This window comes from Asterias amurensis, chromosome 2, assembly GCF_032118995.1.
Source record: "Asterias amurensis chromosome 2, ASM3211899v1".
NCBI classification, from domain to species: Eukaryota; Metazoa; Echinodermata; class Asteroidea; order Forcipulatida; family Asteriidae; genus Asterias; species Asterias amurensis.
The window spans coordinates 14,016,266-14,033,305 of record NC_092649.1 but is presented as its reverse complement, the minus strand read 5'-3'; the positions used below and the strand labels follow the sequence as shown (position 1 = coordinate 14,033,305).

Below are 17,040 nucleotides of genomic sequence, written 5' to 3'. Positions count from 1 at the left end.
TCAATACAACACATTAAAACGGGAAGATACAGATCCGACAAGGCTGTCGGCCTGACGGCCTCCGCATGCGGTTAGTGGTGTACGAGTGCGATGACTTGTGTGAACAGTATTCGTGCGATGTGACAGTGTGTATACGGGTTGGTCATTCGGTGTGATCGCACACACCATGCACAGGGTATACGGCGGGTGGGTTTACAGCTGCGTCTTTTCGGAGCGAATAATGCGACTGCCTTGAGCAAGGCTAACTGAACACAAGTACTTGTATTTCTTATCACTATAAGGAGCACTAGTAGCCATGTTTGGTAAAATTGGGGGGGGGGGATATACATGACCATTTCGCTCATTCGAAGAATGACAGTTGTTTTGATGTGCATTGAATTTCACATGCTTGAATATATGTTGGTCTAAACATGTGCTCATGATTAAAGGCAGTGGACACTATTGGTAATTGCTCAAAATAATTATTAGCATAAAACCTTTCTTGGTGACGAGTAATGGGGAGAGGTTGATGGTATAAAACATTGTGAGAAACGGCTCCCTCTGAAGTGCCATAGTTTTCGAGAAAGAAGTAATTTTCCACGAATTTGATTTCGAGACCTCAGATTTAGAACTTGAGGTCTCGAAATCAACCATCTAAACGCACACAACTTCGTGCAAGGGTGTTTTCTTCTTTCATTATTATCTCGCAACTTTGATGACCGATTGAGTTGAAATTTTCACAGGTTAGTTATTTTATGCATATGTTGAGATACACCAACTGTGAAGGCTAGTCTTTGACAATTACCAATAGTGTCCACTGCCTTTAAGTTGAATCATAAAATGTAATTTCTTCATAGTTATAGACAAATAAACCATGTAATGTCCATGCAAGACGTTTGTTTGCATGTTCCTATGTATACGTAGAAAGGTCACAGAGTTGCTTTGGTAAATGCACTATTCGTATTCATGCTTTTTTTTTAAAGAGTAACCAAAACAACATTTTTAAAAACAAATTTCACTATTAATATTTTATACACAAAAACTGCATCTTTAATGTATGCACTATTCAAGTCGAACGTAACACATTCCTGTTGATTGTGTGTGCACAGTAGACTTTTGTTAAAACAAACTTGTCCAAACCTAACCATAATGTCTGTTAATACAAACATTTTTTATTAAGAGGAACATTATTTCCATTCATTCTGCACATAAAGCAACGTTAGAGCAGCTTTTACTTAGAGCTTATTTATTCAACCCAGGTGAAAACTAAGGTTATGTAACGCAAATGCATGTGTACATGCTGCTGCAGCCAGCCGTCACCGCCCTCTATCGCCCGTTTGGTAATACGCACTCTCAAGCTACTGAAAAAATATTCGCGACTAGTCGCGAATTTATTCACAACTAGTCGTGAAAATATTCGCGACTAATCTTGAAAATATTCGCGACTAGTCGCAAATTTATTCACGACGTCGTGAAAATATTCGCGACTTGTCGTGACAAAATGTGCGACTTGTCGCGAATAAATTCACGATGTCGCAAACATATTCGCGACTTGTCGTGAATAAATTCACGACATCGCAAAAATATTCACGACGTCGCAAAAATATTCACGACTGGCTGTGTCCCTTCAGGGCCACCATAGTCATGGTAAGATTGCATACACTTTCTAGCTGGCTGCCAAAACACAACGGTTTTTACCGGCGGTGTGTGCGATTCACGTTATGGTTTTCGTGTGACGTTAGATGTCACATCGTCTATACCAGGGGAAATGATTATGCTATGCCATAGGTCACCATGCGTGTTGGCCTCTGATGTTTGCTTGAGTAAAATAACGATGGGCCGGGGTATACGACTGCGACGCGTAAAATTGAGTGGTGAATACTGAATATGAATGAACAGCTTGGGTTGGAATATTCAGGTAAGTTATACTGACAAGCAGAAGTTTGCTGACGTTAACCATTATGTCTACCTTTAAACCTAGTGTATTGGTATCTTACTGGTTGAACAAAATGCAAAGGGGGGGGGGGGGGCAATTTCAGTGAAAGACACGACAAACGGGAATCTCGGAATATCCATGCATCTAGAAAACACTTTTAACACGAGTTATTAACGTCTCCCGACAGTCTCTGGCTGCAGTAGGCATTTGTATACTTAGCCCAGGTTGGACTCCTCCATTGCAGGCACTGACTGACGTCCTACCAGGGCTATGTATTACTATGACAGGACAGGGCGTCGATGGGTTAAAGGCAGTGGACACTATTGGTATAATTGTCAAAGACTAGTCTTCACAGTTGGTGTATCTCAACATAATATGCATAAAATAACAAACCTGTGAAAATTTGAGCTCAATCGGTCATCGAACTTGCGAGATAACAATGAAAGAAAAAATACCCTTGTCACACGAAGTTGTGTGCGTTTAGATTTCGAGACCTCAAGTTCTAAACAATTGAGGTCTCGAAATCAAATTCGTGGAAAATTACTTCTTTCTCGAAAACTATGGCACTTTAGAGGGAGCCATTTCTCACAATGTTTTATACCATCAACCTCTCCCCATTACTCGTCACCAAGAAAGGTTTTACGCTAATAATTATTTTGAGTAATTACCAATAGTGTCCACTGCCTTTAAGTACGACTAGCGGGATGCCGCGCTTCGCGCGGCACCCCGCTAGATGAGGAGGATTCTAGGATGAGGAGGATTCTAGTATACAAATGTTGTAAAAGGTAATGTGGGGGCAAGGGAGGTATGTGGGGGAAAGGGAGGTATTCTTACAGGTAATAATCATTTCGTAGGATTGGATTAGAAATTGTATTTATAATCGGTATGGAAATTTGTCATTAATGTTGTATTTTGATAAAAATTAATTGTTGAGCGTGCACAACTTAGTTGTGAAACGTCGCGACGCGTCCCCTCCCCTCCTCACCTTCTCTCTTGCGTTCTCCAACTCAAGAAATTGGTGTTCGTTTCTGGAATTGAGCTTTAATATTGGGGATGGGTATACTTGGCAATGATGGTACTTGTCATAATATGTAAGGTATTTCGTAATAATTTTATTTTAGTGTTGATCGAGCGGGCCAACACATCCGTAAAGTGGATTATGTTTCGCCTCATTTACGCATAGTTTTAATTCAATCGGCTTTTGTCATTGTGTCAATTTTATCCACTGCACTGAGTATTTCCCAGCTAAGATAACTGTAAGGGTAATAATGCTTAGATAGCACGTACACTGCTCCAATGACACACTTATTTTATTGTGTTGAGCACATTTGGTATAATTCAGTTACACGGATTTTAGTGGTCTAAGTCTGGTCTCCCCCCCTCAACAATAATCACCACTGCTAATACTTAATAGCACAGGAGAAATCCGACTAAAAAGGCTTGTATGAAAGTGGTACCCTCTTTTAAAACAAACTCATAATCACAGCCACTAATAGCCGCGGAGTTTATCTGACTGAAAAGGAAGCTTCGAAGAAGTTCTGGTATACAGCAGATACAAAAAAAAAACGCGCCAGTTGGTATGGACTTTAACGACAAAGACAATTTCTGCAAATTGTATTAAAAATAAATATATTTAATGATTGGTTGCTATAACTGTTGAATGATTTTTGCTTTGTTTCCAATGACGTGTACACGATTTTAGAATCTAAGGCCCCATTCATCGTGATTTATTGAGTGTACGTCCAACGACGCATACAAAGTTGTCTGAGCACCAAATAAAGCGAGTTTTCGGAACATCCTGTGCAACATCTAATCTGTTTTTACCACCGCTTTTGGGAGTAACAGAGCGTCGGCCTCATTAATTTTTAGTTTATTGTCATATCAATTAATTCTCATGTTAACTTTCTGGTCAACATCCGCCGGGGCGCGCGCCCCGCGTGACGAAGTCCCCTGATAAAACATCCAATTTATTTATAATATGTTATCATAATTATCTGTGGAACCCTATATACAAACTAAAATAATAGAAACGGTACTTTTAATGGTCTTTAATAACTACTCCTACATTCTCTCACTTAATTCACTTTCAGAAAACATTTGCCTAGTTATTTTGAGGGTTTGTATGCCAGCTACCCCTACATCCTCTCACTTAATTCACTTTCAGAAAACAGTTGCCTTGTTGTTTTAAAGGAACATGTTGCCTTGGATCGGACGAGTTGGTCAAAACAAAAGCGTTTGTAACCGTTTTTTATAAAATGCATATGGTTGGAAAGATGTTTTAAAAGTAGAATACAATGATCCACACAAGTTTGCCTCCAAATTGCGTGGTTTTCCTTCTACTGTGCGAACTAACATGGTCGGCCATTTATGGGAGTCAAAATTTTGACCCCCATAAATGGCCGACGTATTAGTCGACGAGGTGAAAGGAAAACCACGCAATTTCGAGGCATGTTTGTGTGGATCATTTTATTCTACTTTTACAACATCTTTCTACCCATATGCATTTTATAAAAAACGGTTACAAAAGCTATTCAAAGACCAACTCGACCGATCCAAGGCAACGTGTTCCTTTAAGGGTTTGTAGGCCAGTTTGGTTAATTTTGTATGGAGAAATTCGTAAAAAGTACCCGATTCAGCTGCACATGAGGGCTCTTTCGATAACAAAACCCGACGGCCGATTGCTTAATACAAAAAGGATTTGGCAAAATCTACATCCTGAGTCCTGACCAGGCTGCGTTCTAACAATTTTGTTGCTTCAGAACTTTGAATGGAATGTTCGTTTACAGCTTCAAAACAGCCGTTGATGTTTCACAAAGTTCGTTTTCAACTATGAAAGCATACTATTCTTAAACGGTGATTTCATGTACTCTTTTGTAGGTTTAACTGGCAAAACCTACACAATGTATATGAAAAGAATCAGTAATGCATTTACTTTCTTTTTGAAAATGTTTCAACTTTTGCGTGTATACGTTCTGTGTGTGGGGGATGACATATGGACTGTACCACTAATGGTGCAGAGTTAAATGGAACAAATAAAGTTTCTCAACAATGGGTTGCTGTTTGATGCGTTTAAAAAATGCTGGAAAGTTTGGTAGGCGTACATGAGTGACTTAATTGTAATAAACACATGTAACAGAGTCTAATGTTTTTTTATTTAACACGCGAAATTGAACCCCCCTGTACAACATGGTATATACACAATGCCATTTACCCCTCTGCCAAACATCAATGAGTCACTCTGGAATGTTAATGGGAGTCCGAGGTTGCCACCCACTTCAAACCTAAAGAGGTGGCTCTGTGTGCAGCCTACAGCTCCTCACCCCCTTAGACCAACAGGTGGCCCATATCAAAACCAGACAACCACAGAGGTGACTCTGTGCGCAGCCTACGGCTTCCCCCTTCAACCAACAGGTGGCCCATATCAAAACCAGACAACCACACATGTAAGGAGATATCGCTCGTGTCTCCAGCCAATCAGACAACTCGTAAGAGGGAGTTCGGTTCAGGGTTTTGTAGACTTGCAACCCGACGTCTGTAACGATACAACCGTGTTGGATTCCACAAGGATGCCATGCCACTGGACCTTCTAATTTTCAATCCAAGATGGCGCGGGTTACGCTTTTAATAGTATAGATATACAGCTTGACTTAAAATATTCCTAGTGATTACAGCATGCAGATTAGCTGGATGATGGCTGACGTTAAAGGAACACGTTGCCTTGGATCGGACGAGTTGGTCTATAAAAAAGCGTTTGTAACCGTTTGGTATAAAATACATATGGTTAGAAAGATAATTTAAAAGTAGAATACAATGATCCACACAAGTTTGCCTCGAAATTGCGTGGTTTTCTTTTTACTGTGCGAACTAACACGGTCGGCCATTTATGGGAGTAAAAAATTTGACTCCCATAAATGGCCGACCGTGTTAGTCGACGAGGTAAAAGGAAAACCGTGCAACTTCGAGGCATGTTTGTGTGGATCATTGTATTCTACTTTTACAGCATCTTTCTACCTATATGCATATTATAACAAACGCTTTTCAAAGACCAACTCGACCGATCCAAGGCAACGTGTTCCTTTAAAGGCAGTGGACACTATTGGTAAGTACTCAAAATAGTTATTGGCATAAAACCTTACTTTGCAACGAGTAATGGGGATGCAACGTATGCATATGTTGAGATACACCAAGTGAGAAGACTGATCTTTGACAATTACCAATAATAGTGTACACTGTCTTTAACTGCAGTTCTATCTTTGCCCCTGATAGTGATATACGTTTAACTGGTTGAATCAAGAGTGTAGGGGGGGGGGGTTCATGGTGCAACCATTATTGAAACAGGCAACATAACCTGTCCAAGGCTATATATATGTTGGGCGCGATCGGTCAATCTGCGCGATCAACCGATCGCGCTGCGCTATTAAAAAATGAATTAAGATCAATATTGGTCGCGCAGCAATCGGTCGATCGCGCAACAATCGGTCAATCGCGCAACAATCGGTCGATCGCGCAATGAACATCTTTGCGCGATTGACTGATTGCGCTACGAATATTTTTTCCCGTTATCAGCCGATCGCGCAGGAAAGGTTTTGCGCGATCTACCGATCGTGCGGGAATGGGGTTGCGCGATCGACCGATAGTGCAGGAAAAGTTTTGCGCGATCAACCGATCGTGCAGGAAAATTTTGCGCGATCTACCGATCGTGCAGGAATGGGTTTGCGCGATCGACCGATCGTGCAGGTAAACCATACAACCATAGTGATTTATATTGTGACGTCACACTTTTGTTAGCAACTACGATTGATTTGCAGTTACGATCAATCTTACATCTTGTGAGTTCGGCCCCTGAACATCGGCCGATCGCGCCAAACAATTCCTGCACAATCGGCCGATCGCGCAAAACCATTCCTACACACTGAAAATAATATTCAAAATAACTTCTCCATTAAAAAAAAAACCCTTTACTATTTAAACTCTTTCAACGTTTAACACTGAGTTAAATCCGCAATTCAATACAGATATAGTTACATAAATTAAATGTTCTTCAAGAACTCATTTCGTTCAAATCATCCGCCTATGCCACCCGCTCATCGTACGACAAAACACTTCTTCACATCACCAAAACTAAATTACGCGCAGGAGTTCATGCCTTTCAAGCCGCTGCTCCCCGGCTCTGGAATTCCCTTCCCGGTAACATCCGGGAAGCCAACACACTGGAACGGTTCAAAAATATGCTCAATACCCATTTATTTGTTTAATCTGGCAATTTTTTTAGTTTTTGCTTGTACTGTTTTTTGTTTGTATCTTTGTCTTTGCATTGTTTGTTTCTTTGTATATTGTAAAGCGCTCCGTTCTTTGTGGGGCGCTATATAAATGCTTTCATTATTATTATTATTATTATTATTCCACAAGTTATATAAACTTTTCTCAAAATATCCTGGAGGTTTCTCTCATCACCGCAAAATCTTGCTTCGACACTTCCGTTTACAAGGGGCAAAGAAAAGGTTGTCACTCAGACTGCCCGGTCAACATGGGTTGCCACTCATAGGCTCTCTCTTAACCTCGCACCCGGTTCTGCCGGTGTACTTCAGCGGGTTGTCTCACGGACTGTTACCCGGTCTACGGCCATGGCCATTAGCTGGGGACGAACTCTGGAGGCTGAGCATTGCAAACGGAGGGGTCTTCAAGAGACCGTTGTATATTAATTGCAGACTGAAATTTGGCACTGTATTTTGCCAAATCTAGAAAATCTTGGGATTTTTTCACCCAAAGATTGCCGATTGCTACTGGTCTGTCTGCCACATACAGTTCTCACATCGGGCCTCTGCTCCCCCTCTCAAAATTGCTGCCTTCTCTCGGAAGATCAATTTGTATACTAAATAAAATTGTACTGAATTCGCCAGCAATCACTCTAACATTCCTCACTTTCAATAAAACACATTAGCACATTCCCTAAATTCCTAGAACTCAAGTAACACTACAACGACCATGAAACACATTAGCACTGTGACGTATAAGATATGCAGGCCGCGCCTAGGTTTTTCCATTAGTCGAACCATACTGCTTATAGAAACACTACGCCCGATTGGCTGGAACTCTTGGGATTGAAACAATTAAAGTAAAACAGGGGTGTTTGCGCTAGCTAGAATTAGACAAAAGATGTACACATAACTCGACGGAAACTGGACGGAAGTTTGTGATACGGAGGTTGGTGTACCTCTGATCCGGCCTAGTCGTTGTAACCTCGTTAGTGCGTCGAAAAGCCATGCTTCGACCCCACTGTATCAAGTACTGTTTATACCATGCGGTATCATGCAGCAGGCTACAGGCATCAACGATCTGTCAAGCTGTCACTCCGATGGTTGAGCCAATGGAAGTTTTAACACTGTGAAACAACAGTTAGCAGAAAATCAGCCAAACAGGCTACACCCGACCGGGTATTTTTTCTCTAACCTAAATCTGTAGAGAACAAAATATTGTTGTGTTTAGCTACACTGTTAAAAAATCCGTACAAGTGCCGTAAATTTCACGGTGGAAGTTTTGTAAACAACCCCTTCAAGACACAACATTATTTACAAAACTTCCGCCATAAAATTTACGCCACTTTACCTGGCGTGTCGTAAATTTTTCGAACATTTTTTACAGTGGTATTTTACTATAGTACATGTATCTGAACTTATAAACAAGCTTCTGCTTATCTATTATTGTTTAGTTGGAGCAGGTACCATTATTGAGCATAAGAGTGCGCTATGGCTCCTCGTCGAAGATCAGTCCATCACCAGAACAGGAACCCGTGGGGTTGGGTCGTTGTGGTCGCAACATTTGTCACCCTTTTCATCACGTTCGGAAATCTAAAGGCTTTGGGTGTCCTCCTCCTAGCCATGCAGAATGACTTCAATAGTGACGTGTGGATAATTGGTTGGATTTCTGTCCTGTATAACTCAATAAGTTTTCTATCCGGTAAGAAACTTACGTGACCTTATCAACATTTGAACCTGGCTTGAACGAGCACAGTAAACAATACATTAGTTAACATTTAAAACGATTGTCAGCAGAACCTGCACTGTTTGCAATTTAAAATTGTCAATTTCGGTATTTTTGACTTAATCAATTCTGCCCAAGGCAAGCATGCCGGAACAGAAGTGTCAGATAAAGTTTTGTAATGATGATCTCTTTTGCAAATTTTGTTTTGTGAACAACAAAGCTGTTTGATTATTATTAATAAACGTGGATCATCGTATAGACCAAGGACTGACTCGTAACAGTTTGTTGTGCTTACCAATGTTCCAAGTGTTGTGTCTTTACATACGTGTCATTTGTCATGACAAATGACACGTACATACACAACACCAATGTTCCAAGTGTTGTGTCTGTACGTGTCATTTGTCATGACAAAATGACACGTATGTAAAGACACAACACTTGGAACATTGGTAAGCACAACAAACTGTTGCGAGTCATTCCATGGCCATAGAGTATTATCTTCCTCATGTATAGAATCATCTAATCTGATTGGTTAAAAGATGGAGTCATGGAAATAGCTATGCCCCCTTTTTCTACCAAGATGACGTCATGGTGACTATGCCCGGGGCATAGTCAATCGACTATGCATAGTCAATTGACTATGCCCGTTATGAAAATAACGTATATTATGTATAATGTACAATGTATAATGTATAATGTATAATGTACGACTTGCGTCCCTTGTCACGGTTCGACCTTTCTTCGCAGACGACCTTTTACCGTATAGTCAGAGTGTTGTTGATTAGAAGAATCTTTATTCGGTATATAAAAGAAATATCGACTGCTTAATAATCAGCTTCGCTTCGGGCATAGTCATGGTTTTGACATCACCTTGGGCCCATAATTTTAACTGTGCCCCTCATAGCAGTCAATATTTCCATAATCCACGTTTATTAATAATAATCATACGTTCTCAGGAAAATAACTTGTTCATCATACAATAATTTGTCCGCGTTTATAGAAGCCATTTTTGTTATAAATTACAGTTGCGACTGTCATAGCAAAGGGGTTTTAGGTGAGAGGGTAGTTACAAGTTTTGTACTTTGTCTTTACATGAATCTTCCATGGTTTATGGGTTCAATACTGTTTGGATGCAGGTCCTTTTGTTACCAGCATTGATAGTCTCGTTAGCAGCAGACGCTGCGTTGTTATCGTCGGTGGAGTAATGGGGTCGGCTGGCTTCATCATCGGCTCGCAGTCGACTACAGTGTTACAGTTAACACTTTCTATTGCCATTCTATCAGGTTAGAAAATTACACGAATAAACTTACACTGATGATAGGTCACCATCTTTATTTGTTTGACAGCTTCCTCTGAATCTCAAATAGCCGAGGTGAAGATTTGAGGTTCCATAAACACTATCTTCCCCCTATATTTGTGTAAATGATTTCCACAGTCAGTAAGGCACCTGTTTGTCATTGTTCCCATTTAATTTTTTTAATTTTTTGTTTATAACAATAAGAACAGCAAGATATAATAAACACTAGGTGTTTTGTTTCCGGTGTACGAGCTTGGTTGAAACAAAAATCATTACAGCTTGTTTTAATCTAAAAACATGTAATAGATGGTCGACATGAAAAAAACAAAAACAAAACACACGATGCCAAATTTGAGCAATAATGTCCTTTACTAACAATTACCAAGTTTCAACTCGGTACTGACTTTTTGGTTTGCAGATACACAGATTTAGACGTCGGATATGTTGCTATAAGGACCTTATTTATACAAATTGTTAAACAATTATCTTATAGTTTGTTAAATTGCATCGGGATAAAGAATCTAATTTTATTTTTACCCATACACCGATGTGTGTTAGCACTGTGTACTCGGTAGTTTCCCGAGTCCTGTGAAAAAAAAAAAAAAATATCACAGTAAAAATTATCATCAACTCTGCCACAGACCTCTTACTAGTAAAAATGTATTTGGACTGTTTTCAGTCTGCCGCCTGAGGGCGCTCTAACATTTGGTGACGTCATCGGTCTTATTTCTTTAAACCAGACCAAAGGTCTACATGTCAATCTACAAACCATTTAAGAACGCCCTACAAAGCATCCCCAGTTACCTCCGGTTTAGACATATCAAATTAGTTAGTTGGTCGGTGGTTCAATTCCCTTTAAGTGTTTTTCGTTTCCAATACAAACTTAGCTAATGTCACTTTTCTTTTTTTACAGGTCTTGGTAAAGCTTTGAGTTATTACCCATTCTTTGGTGTTCTAGCGTCCTACTTTAGTGAGAACTATTCTGTAGCTGTTGCAATAGCATCATCAGGTATACCGATCTCGATGATCGTGTATGGTCCCCTGACTCAGATACTTTTGGATACATACGGCTGGCGTGGAACCATGTTGATCTTGGGTGGTATTTCTTCCCACATCATAGTATGTGGTGAATTGCTTAAAGCACCTGCAGTAGCATCGCCAACAGATACAGGAGAACAGTACCAACAGGTACCAGACGATGAAGAGGAGGTAGACGACATTTCCACGGAGGGTGACAACATTCCCACTTCCAAATCTCACCAGGGAAAGTGTTTGACGATTAAGGGGAACATCCAGCGTTTCTTAACATCTATGGACTTTAAAATACTGGCAAACAAAAGATTTATATTTCTGTCTGCAGCAATGAGTGGCGTTCATTTCTGCTACAGTGGGTGGGTGGTGTACATGGTGTCACATGGTGTATTCCAGGGGCTGAGTCCTTACCAAGCGTCGCTGTTACCAACATCATTCGGGATTGGACACATCCTCGGCAAATTCATGGAACCTTTGTTGGATCGCACGCGACTGAAGCTTTCTACATGCACATGGGTGTATCTTGGCTGCGTCATCATGTTTGCCTCATATCTCACCGAAGCTTTCATGATATTCTTCCCAGCGCAGATGCTCGTCACGTGGTTCATTGGAACGGGACTTGGTATTGTAACGCAGTCACGTGACGTCCTAGTGCGGTTTTTGACGTCAGTTGACCGATTCGTAGCTGTGTTGTCCTGGCAGTCGCTTTTAGGTGGATTATGTGCGATGGGAAGTGGATTGCTAACAGGTGGGTTACATAAAGTTACTTTTTTGCAGCCGTGTGCGATGCCGAAACATTTACTAAATGGCCTGATTGACTTCGATTCAACGTATTCACAAAATAAATAAATAAATTAATAATTGTGATTAAGTAACTTCACGACAATACTTATACTCATTGTGGAAACAGCGGTCAGCTTCAAGCATTCCACCTTATGCCCAGAAGTCATGCAGCTGACCTAAGGCGACGTTTCTCCCTCCCGAAAGGAACACAGTATAAAGGTCACAATCAGGTGGACATTTTTAAAACACCCCCTTACAGTGGGCAAAAAGCACACTGACGTGCACTGATATTTAACACTCAAAATAAAACTATGTTTATTTTTGTGTTTGCTTTCAGGGTTGATTTACGAATGGACAGGAAGTTTTCAAGCGGCTCTCATTATGTACAGTGGCATCATGCTGATTTCGATCCTGTTGTTTTTCATATATGATAAAATAACAAAACGAGAACAGGACCAATGTTAGCTCCGGATTTTTGGATTGAGCAACAACCAACTGTGCCCTAAGCCTGAACCTAAAAAAAAAGAAGCAAAAACAAAAAACAGTACATTGGTGCAGTCGTTTATCTAGCTGGCCCTCGGAGGCTTTACACTTTCTTTTTTAAAATAGTACAGCGTATCAAGATGCAGCTTAGGCTTGCTTTATTTTCCAGAGTACTTAAAACTTTAAATAAGCAAACCTTCAAAGTTCTAATCTAATAACAAATCATCAAACACCGAATTTATTTTCTACTCACCACGGTTCCATCACTCACACTGAAAACAAGATGACCAACTTGGAAAACACACCTCATGAGGGCCCAAAAGTGTGTTTGGGTCAAAGGTTGTACTTTACGCTTTGTCAATAGAATTGAAGTCTTAAGACACGATTGATATCAATCTTTTCTCACGTTCGATTGATCTTACGCGTAGATTGTTTTTATGAAACATACTTTTACAGTTAGACTAAGATTGATTCAGAAATATTTGTAGTTAAGATTAATTGTATCATGTTCTTATGAATTATCCCCAGGTAGAATACATGGGCCCTTTTACCGTGGAGGAAAGGATCCCACGCCTTTGGACTTGGGACAAATTTTAACTCGTCCCACAAGTCCTATAGCAATAGCTGTAAAGTTCCATACCCATAGACCTTAGGACGCAATTGAACCCATCCTAAGGGTAGGACGAGTTACTCAACTCAAGATAGAACTGAGTTTTCAACTTTGTAGTAGTCTTGTGTTTGGATGGTAGACCATCCTTTTTTAATGGATAAAATATCTGATGAGGTTCGATGCTTGTCACCGCTTTCTGACCTATGTTATGGGACTACTTTTCGTATGATGGCGTAGTAATATTATGAATACTAATTAAGTACGGGGTATAGTACTTAAACCAGGGCGCGGCCTATGATCGCCAGTAGCCGTTAGCCTGGTCTGGTAGGTTGGAGTCTCCGTCTTTAATTTTTCTAAGTTTCGTAAGTTAAGTTATTAAGTAAAGCTATTGTGTTCTCTAATAAGAAGTCTCACAAGCCTGTTTTATTTGAAGTTTGTGTACTAGTATCCCGGTAGGCGGACAAAGCCATAATATATGGTGGAGAATCCGGGTATACTCCTCACATTTCAATTTTTCGTTTACGAGACACACCCTATACCTAGATCAGACGGACGGCTACTCACAGCGCATTTTAAGGGTAAGCTATTTATTTATGTTACTCTGTTGGTGTAAATCTAGTAACATTATCTATGTTTGCATTGTAGACAATATTTTAAATTGTTCGTTTACTGTATTGAAACCCCTCTAAAACATTGATGCTATTGTACATTAGATTGGTGAAACATGTTTTGTATTTTGATGTAATCTTTAACGATACACATAACGATTGTATGAATGGTTACCTCTGTGACAAGTTGCGGAAACAGAACATAGTGACACTGAAACCAAACAGGAAATAATCACCATGTCCAAGTACGAAGGTCATTTTCAAGATTCTTATTCAGCCCTTCCTACTGAGAATCTTGATTTGTTCCTTAGTAGATTTGAACTAAATGCAAAACTTCGTGAGTTCACTCCAAACAAAATGCATTTAGCCTTGAGCCTCAGTCTCAAAGGAAATGCAGCTATTTGGATTTCTACTCTCGAGGAAAGCAAGAAAGATTCATATGAAAAGATCAAGAGTGCTTTAATTGAAAATTTTCAAGACAAAAATCAGAAGTGGGTGAATGAAACTAAATTGGCATCCCGTAGTCAAACGACGTTGGAGTCACTAGATGACTATTTTTCAGATATTTCTTCTCTGTGTCACAGATTAAAAAAATCTGACCAGGAGAAACTGACTCATTTCATTCGGGGTTTGCAACCGCAAACTCGGGCTTTTGTTATTTCTAAAGAGCCCGAATCACTAGACCGTGCATTGCATTATGCTCGTTTAGCTGAGGTTGTGTGTGAACCACCGTCAACCCCAAAAGTCCATACAACTTTCGAACAACAACTTTCCCACTCAGACAAGAATGATTTTAGTGTGCACGCTATACAGCAGTTAACTCAAGAAGTTGCACAAATAAAATCAAAGGTAGACGAATTAGCAAACCAGAGATTAAATTCAACACAACGAGAACAGTTTACAAACCGGTCCCATGTGCCGATTTATTCCAGATACAAGGCCGATAACTCAATGTTCAATCCTTCTCAGCGTCAAAGTAGAACTATTATTTGTCATAGATGCGGTAAACCTGGACACATATACAAAACAACTGTTTCTCGAAATTTCATGCTCAGGGAAATTCTTTAAACTGAAGTCCCCGCCTATAGATGCTGGTAACCAGCGCAATGTCTATGTAGAAACTATAGGTGAAGGGGATACAAACTTCTCAGTAGACATGCAAGGTAGTTGTATTAATGTTACTCTAGACTCTTTAAGTATTCCTTGTCTCGTAGACTCTGGAGCCTCAATCAATCTAATCAGCGAAAAATGTTTTCGCAATTCACCAACATGTGTTCGGAGAAAAATTAACAAGTCTGACTTTTCGCAAGCCGTAACAGCAAATGGAACTTGTCTGAAGATAATAGGAGTAACAGATATTCCTCTCAGCATTACAGGTCAAGTCTTTCAGATTCCCATGCACAATGCTACCAATCTAGATCGTGACATTATACTTGGCACCCAATTTTTAGTTAAACAAAATGCAAGAATGAATTTTGGGTCCAGTAAACTTAGACTTGATCGAAAGCATCAAATTCGCTCAGCTTCTAGAATTCAAATTCCCCCTAAGACACAAACCATGGTTGAAGCTAAGATAAAATCCAACTTACCCGCAGGACTAGTTGGTACATGTCAGTCAACTCGAACCTTAGGGTTACATCTAGCACATAGTGTATCTAGAAGTAGAGTGGATAAGGATAGCACTAAAATCACAGTAATGTTGCTTAATCCATCTGATAGTGTAATTGAAGTGTACCCTCGTACGAAGATTGGCATATTTTCAGTTATTAATGATCAAGATATTCATATCTTTGCACCTCCAGCTGAGAAGCATATCGAACCAAATCACAACGAGAACAGCGATCAACAAAAGTGTACTGCTTCTCAGACTCAAGAAGTTCTTGACCAAGCAAAAATTTCCGGTGAACATCTTTGTAAGGAGCAAAAGGATCAGTTACAGTCGGTTCTTACAGAATATACTGATGTTTTCCAAACAACAGGTAGCCCGATGGGACACTATTCTGGTATTAAACATTGTATACGTACTGGAGATCATTGTCCAATACGATCTCGGCCGTATAGACATGCTCCCCATCTAAAACACGTGATTGAAGATCAGATCCAACAAATGTTGAAAGACAATGTAATATCACCTTCTACCTCACCTTGGTCTAGCAACATTGTCTTAATAAGAAAGAAAGGATCTACTGACTATCGATTTTGTATCGATTTTAGACCAATAAACAAAATCAGTGAGCGTGACAATTTTCCCCTTCCTAATATCCTCGATTCTTTAGATAGTTTGGGAAACTCACAGCCTGTATACTTTTCGACCTTTGATATGGCCGCAGGTTATTGGCAGATAGCACAAGAAGAAGAAAGTAAGAGCAAAACTGCATTTGTCACACACGAATGCCAATATGAATTTAATGTTCTTCCCTTTGGTCTTCATGGTGCCCCAAGTACTTTCCAACGTGTCATGCACGAAATTCTAAGAGGGTTACATTGGAAGTTTGCATTAATTTATCTGGATGATATTATAATTTTTTCCAGGACATTTGAAGATCACCTTACTCACTTACGACAGGTCCTGCAAAGGTTTAGAGTGTCAAACCTCAAATTAAAACCTCGAAAGTGTACGTTCGGTCAGAATAAGGTACGTTACTTGGGTCACATTATATCTAAGGACGGAGTAGCCACCGATCCGGATAAAACGACCATTGTCGAAAACTACCCAGTGCCCCAAAACGTATCAAATGTAAGATCGTTCCTTGGTATAACAGGATATTACAGGAGATATGTAAACAAGTATAGCCAGATAGCGGAACCGTTGACTAATCTTATGAGGAAAAATACCCCATTTGTATGGTCAAAGGATTGCCAACAGTCGTTTGAAACACTCAAACAGAAACTTGTAAAACCACCCATTTTAGCCTATCCTAAGTTTGATGGAACTAAGTTCATTCTTCAAACAGATGCTTCAGTGACGGGTCTAGCATACATTTGGTCTCAAATTCAAGATGGTCAAGAAAAAGTAATCGCATATGGTGGTCGAAGTTTGAACAAGTCAGAGAAGAACTATTCCATAACAGAATTAGAAGCACTAGCAGTAGTGGAAGGAGTAAAAAAGTACTCTTCTTACTTACAAAATTCCAAATTATTACTGATCATAGTGCTCTCTGTTGGTTGTTCAATCAGAAACAAACCACAGGTAGATTGGCTCGATGGACTCTTTGCTTGCAAACTTATGATTTTGAAATAATTCATAGACCAGGAAAGACAATCACAAATGTTGATGGTTTGAGTAGAATACATGCTAATACGTCTGACCAATCTACAAAAGGTTCAGATA

At 39.9% G+C, this 17,040-nt stretch overlaps 1 protein-coding gene across 1 annotated transcript; it reads left to right on the top strand.

The window, feature by feature from the left end:
• The first annotated feature begins 1,816 nt into the window (after window positions 1-1,816).
• On the top strand, window positions 1,817-15,260 carry LOC139954194 (monocarboxylate transporter 12-like). Its single transcript, XM_071953902.1, has 5 exons — window positions 1,817-1,897; window positions 8,625-8,872; window positions 10,033-10,179; window positions 11,107-11,973; window positions 12,346-15,260. Exons 2-5 carry the CDS (start codon window positions 8,662-8,664, stop codon window positions 12,471-12,473), a joined length of 1,353 nt encoding a protein of 450 aa, XP_071810003.1. The 5' UTR covers window positions 1,817-1,897; window positions 8,625-8,661; the 3' UTR covers window positions 12,474-15,260.
• The last annotated feature ends 1,780 nt before the right edge of the window (window positions 15,261-17,040 follow it).

Bases quoted from the DNA above. Each gene is read 5' to 3' on its own strand.
- LOC139954194 (XM_071953902.1), top strand. From the start codon at position 8,662: ATGGCTCCTCGTCGAAGATCAGTCCATCACCAGAACAGGAACCCGTGG. The intron at 8,873-10,032 runs GTAAGAAACTTA...GTTTGGATGCAG, and splicing joins CTCAATAAGTTTTCTATCCG to GTCCTTTTGTTACCAGCATT. The intron at 11,974-12,345 runs GTGGGTTACATA...GTTTGCTTTCAG, and splicing joins GGGAAGTGGATTGCTAACAG to GGTTGATTTACGAATGGACA.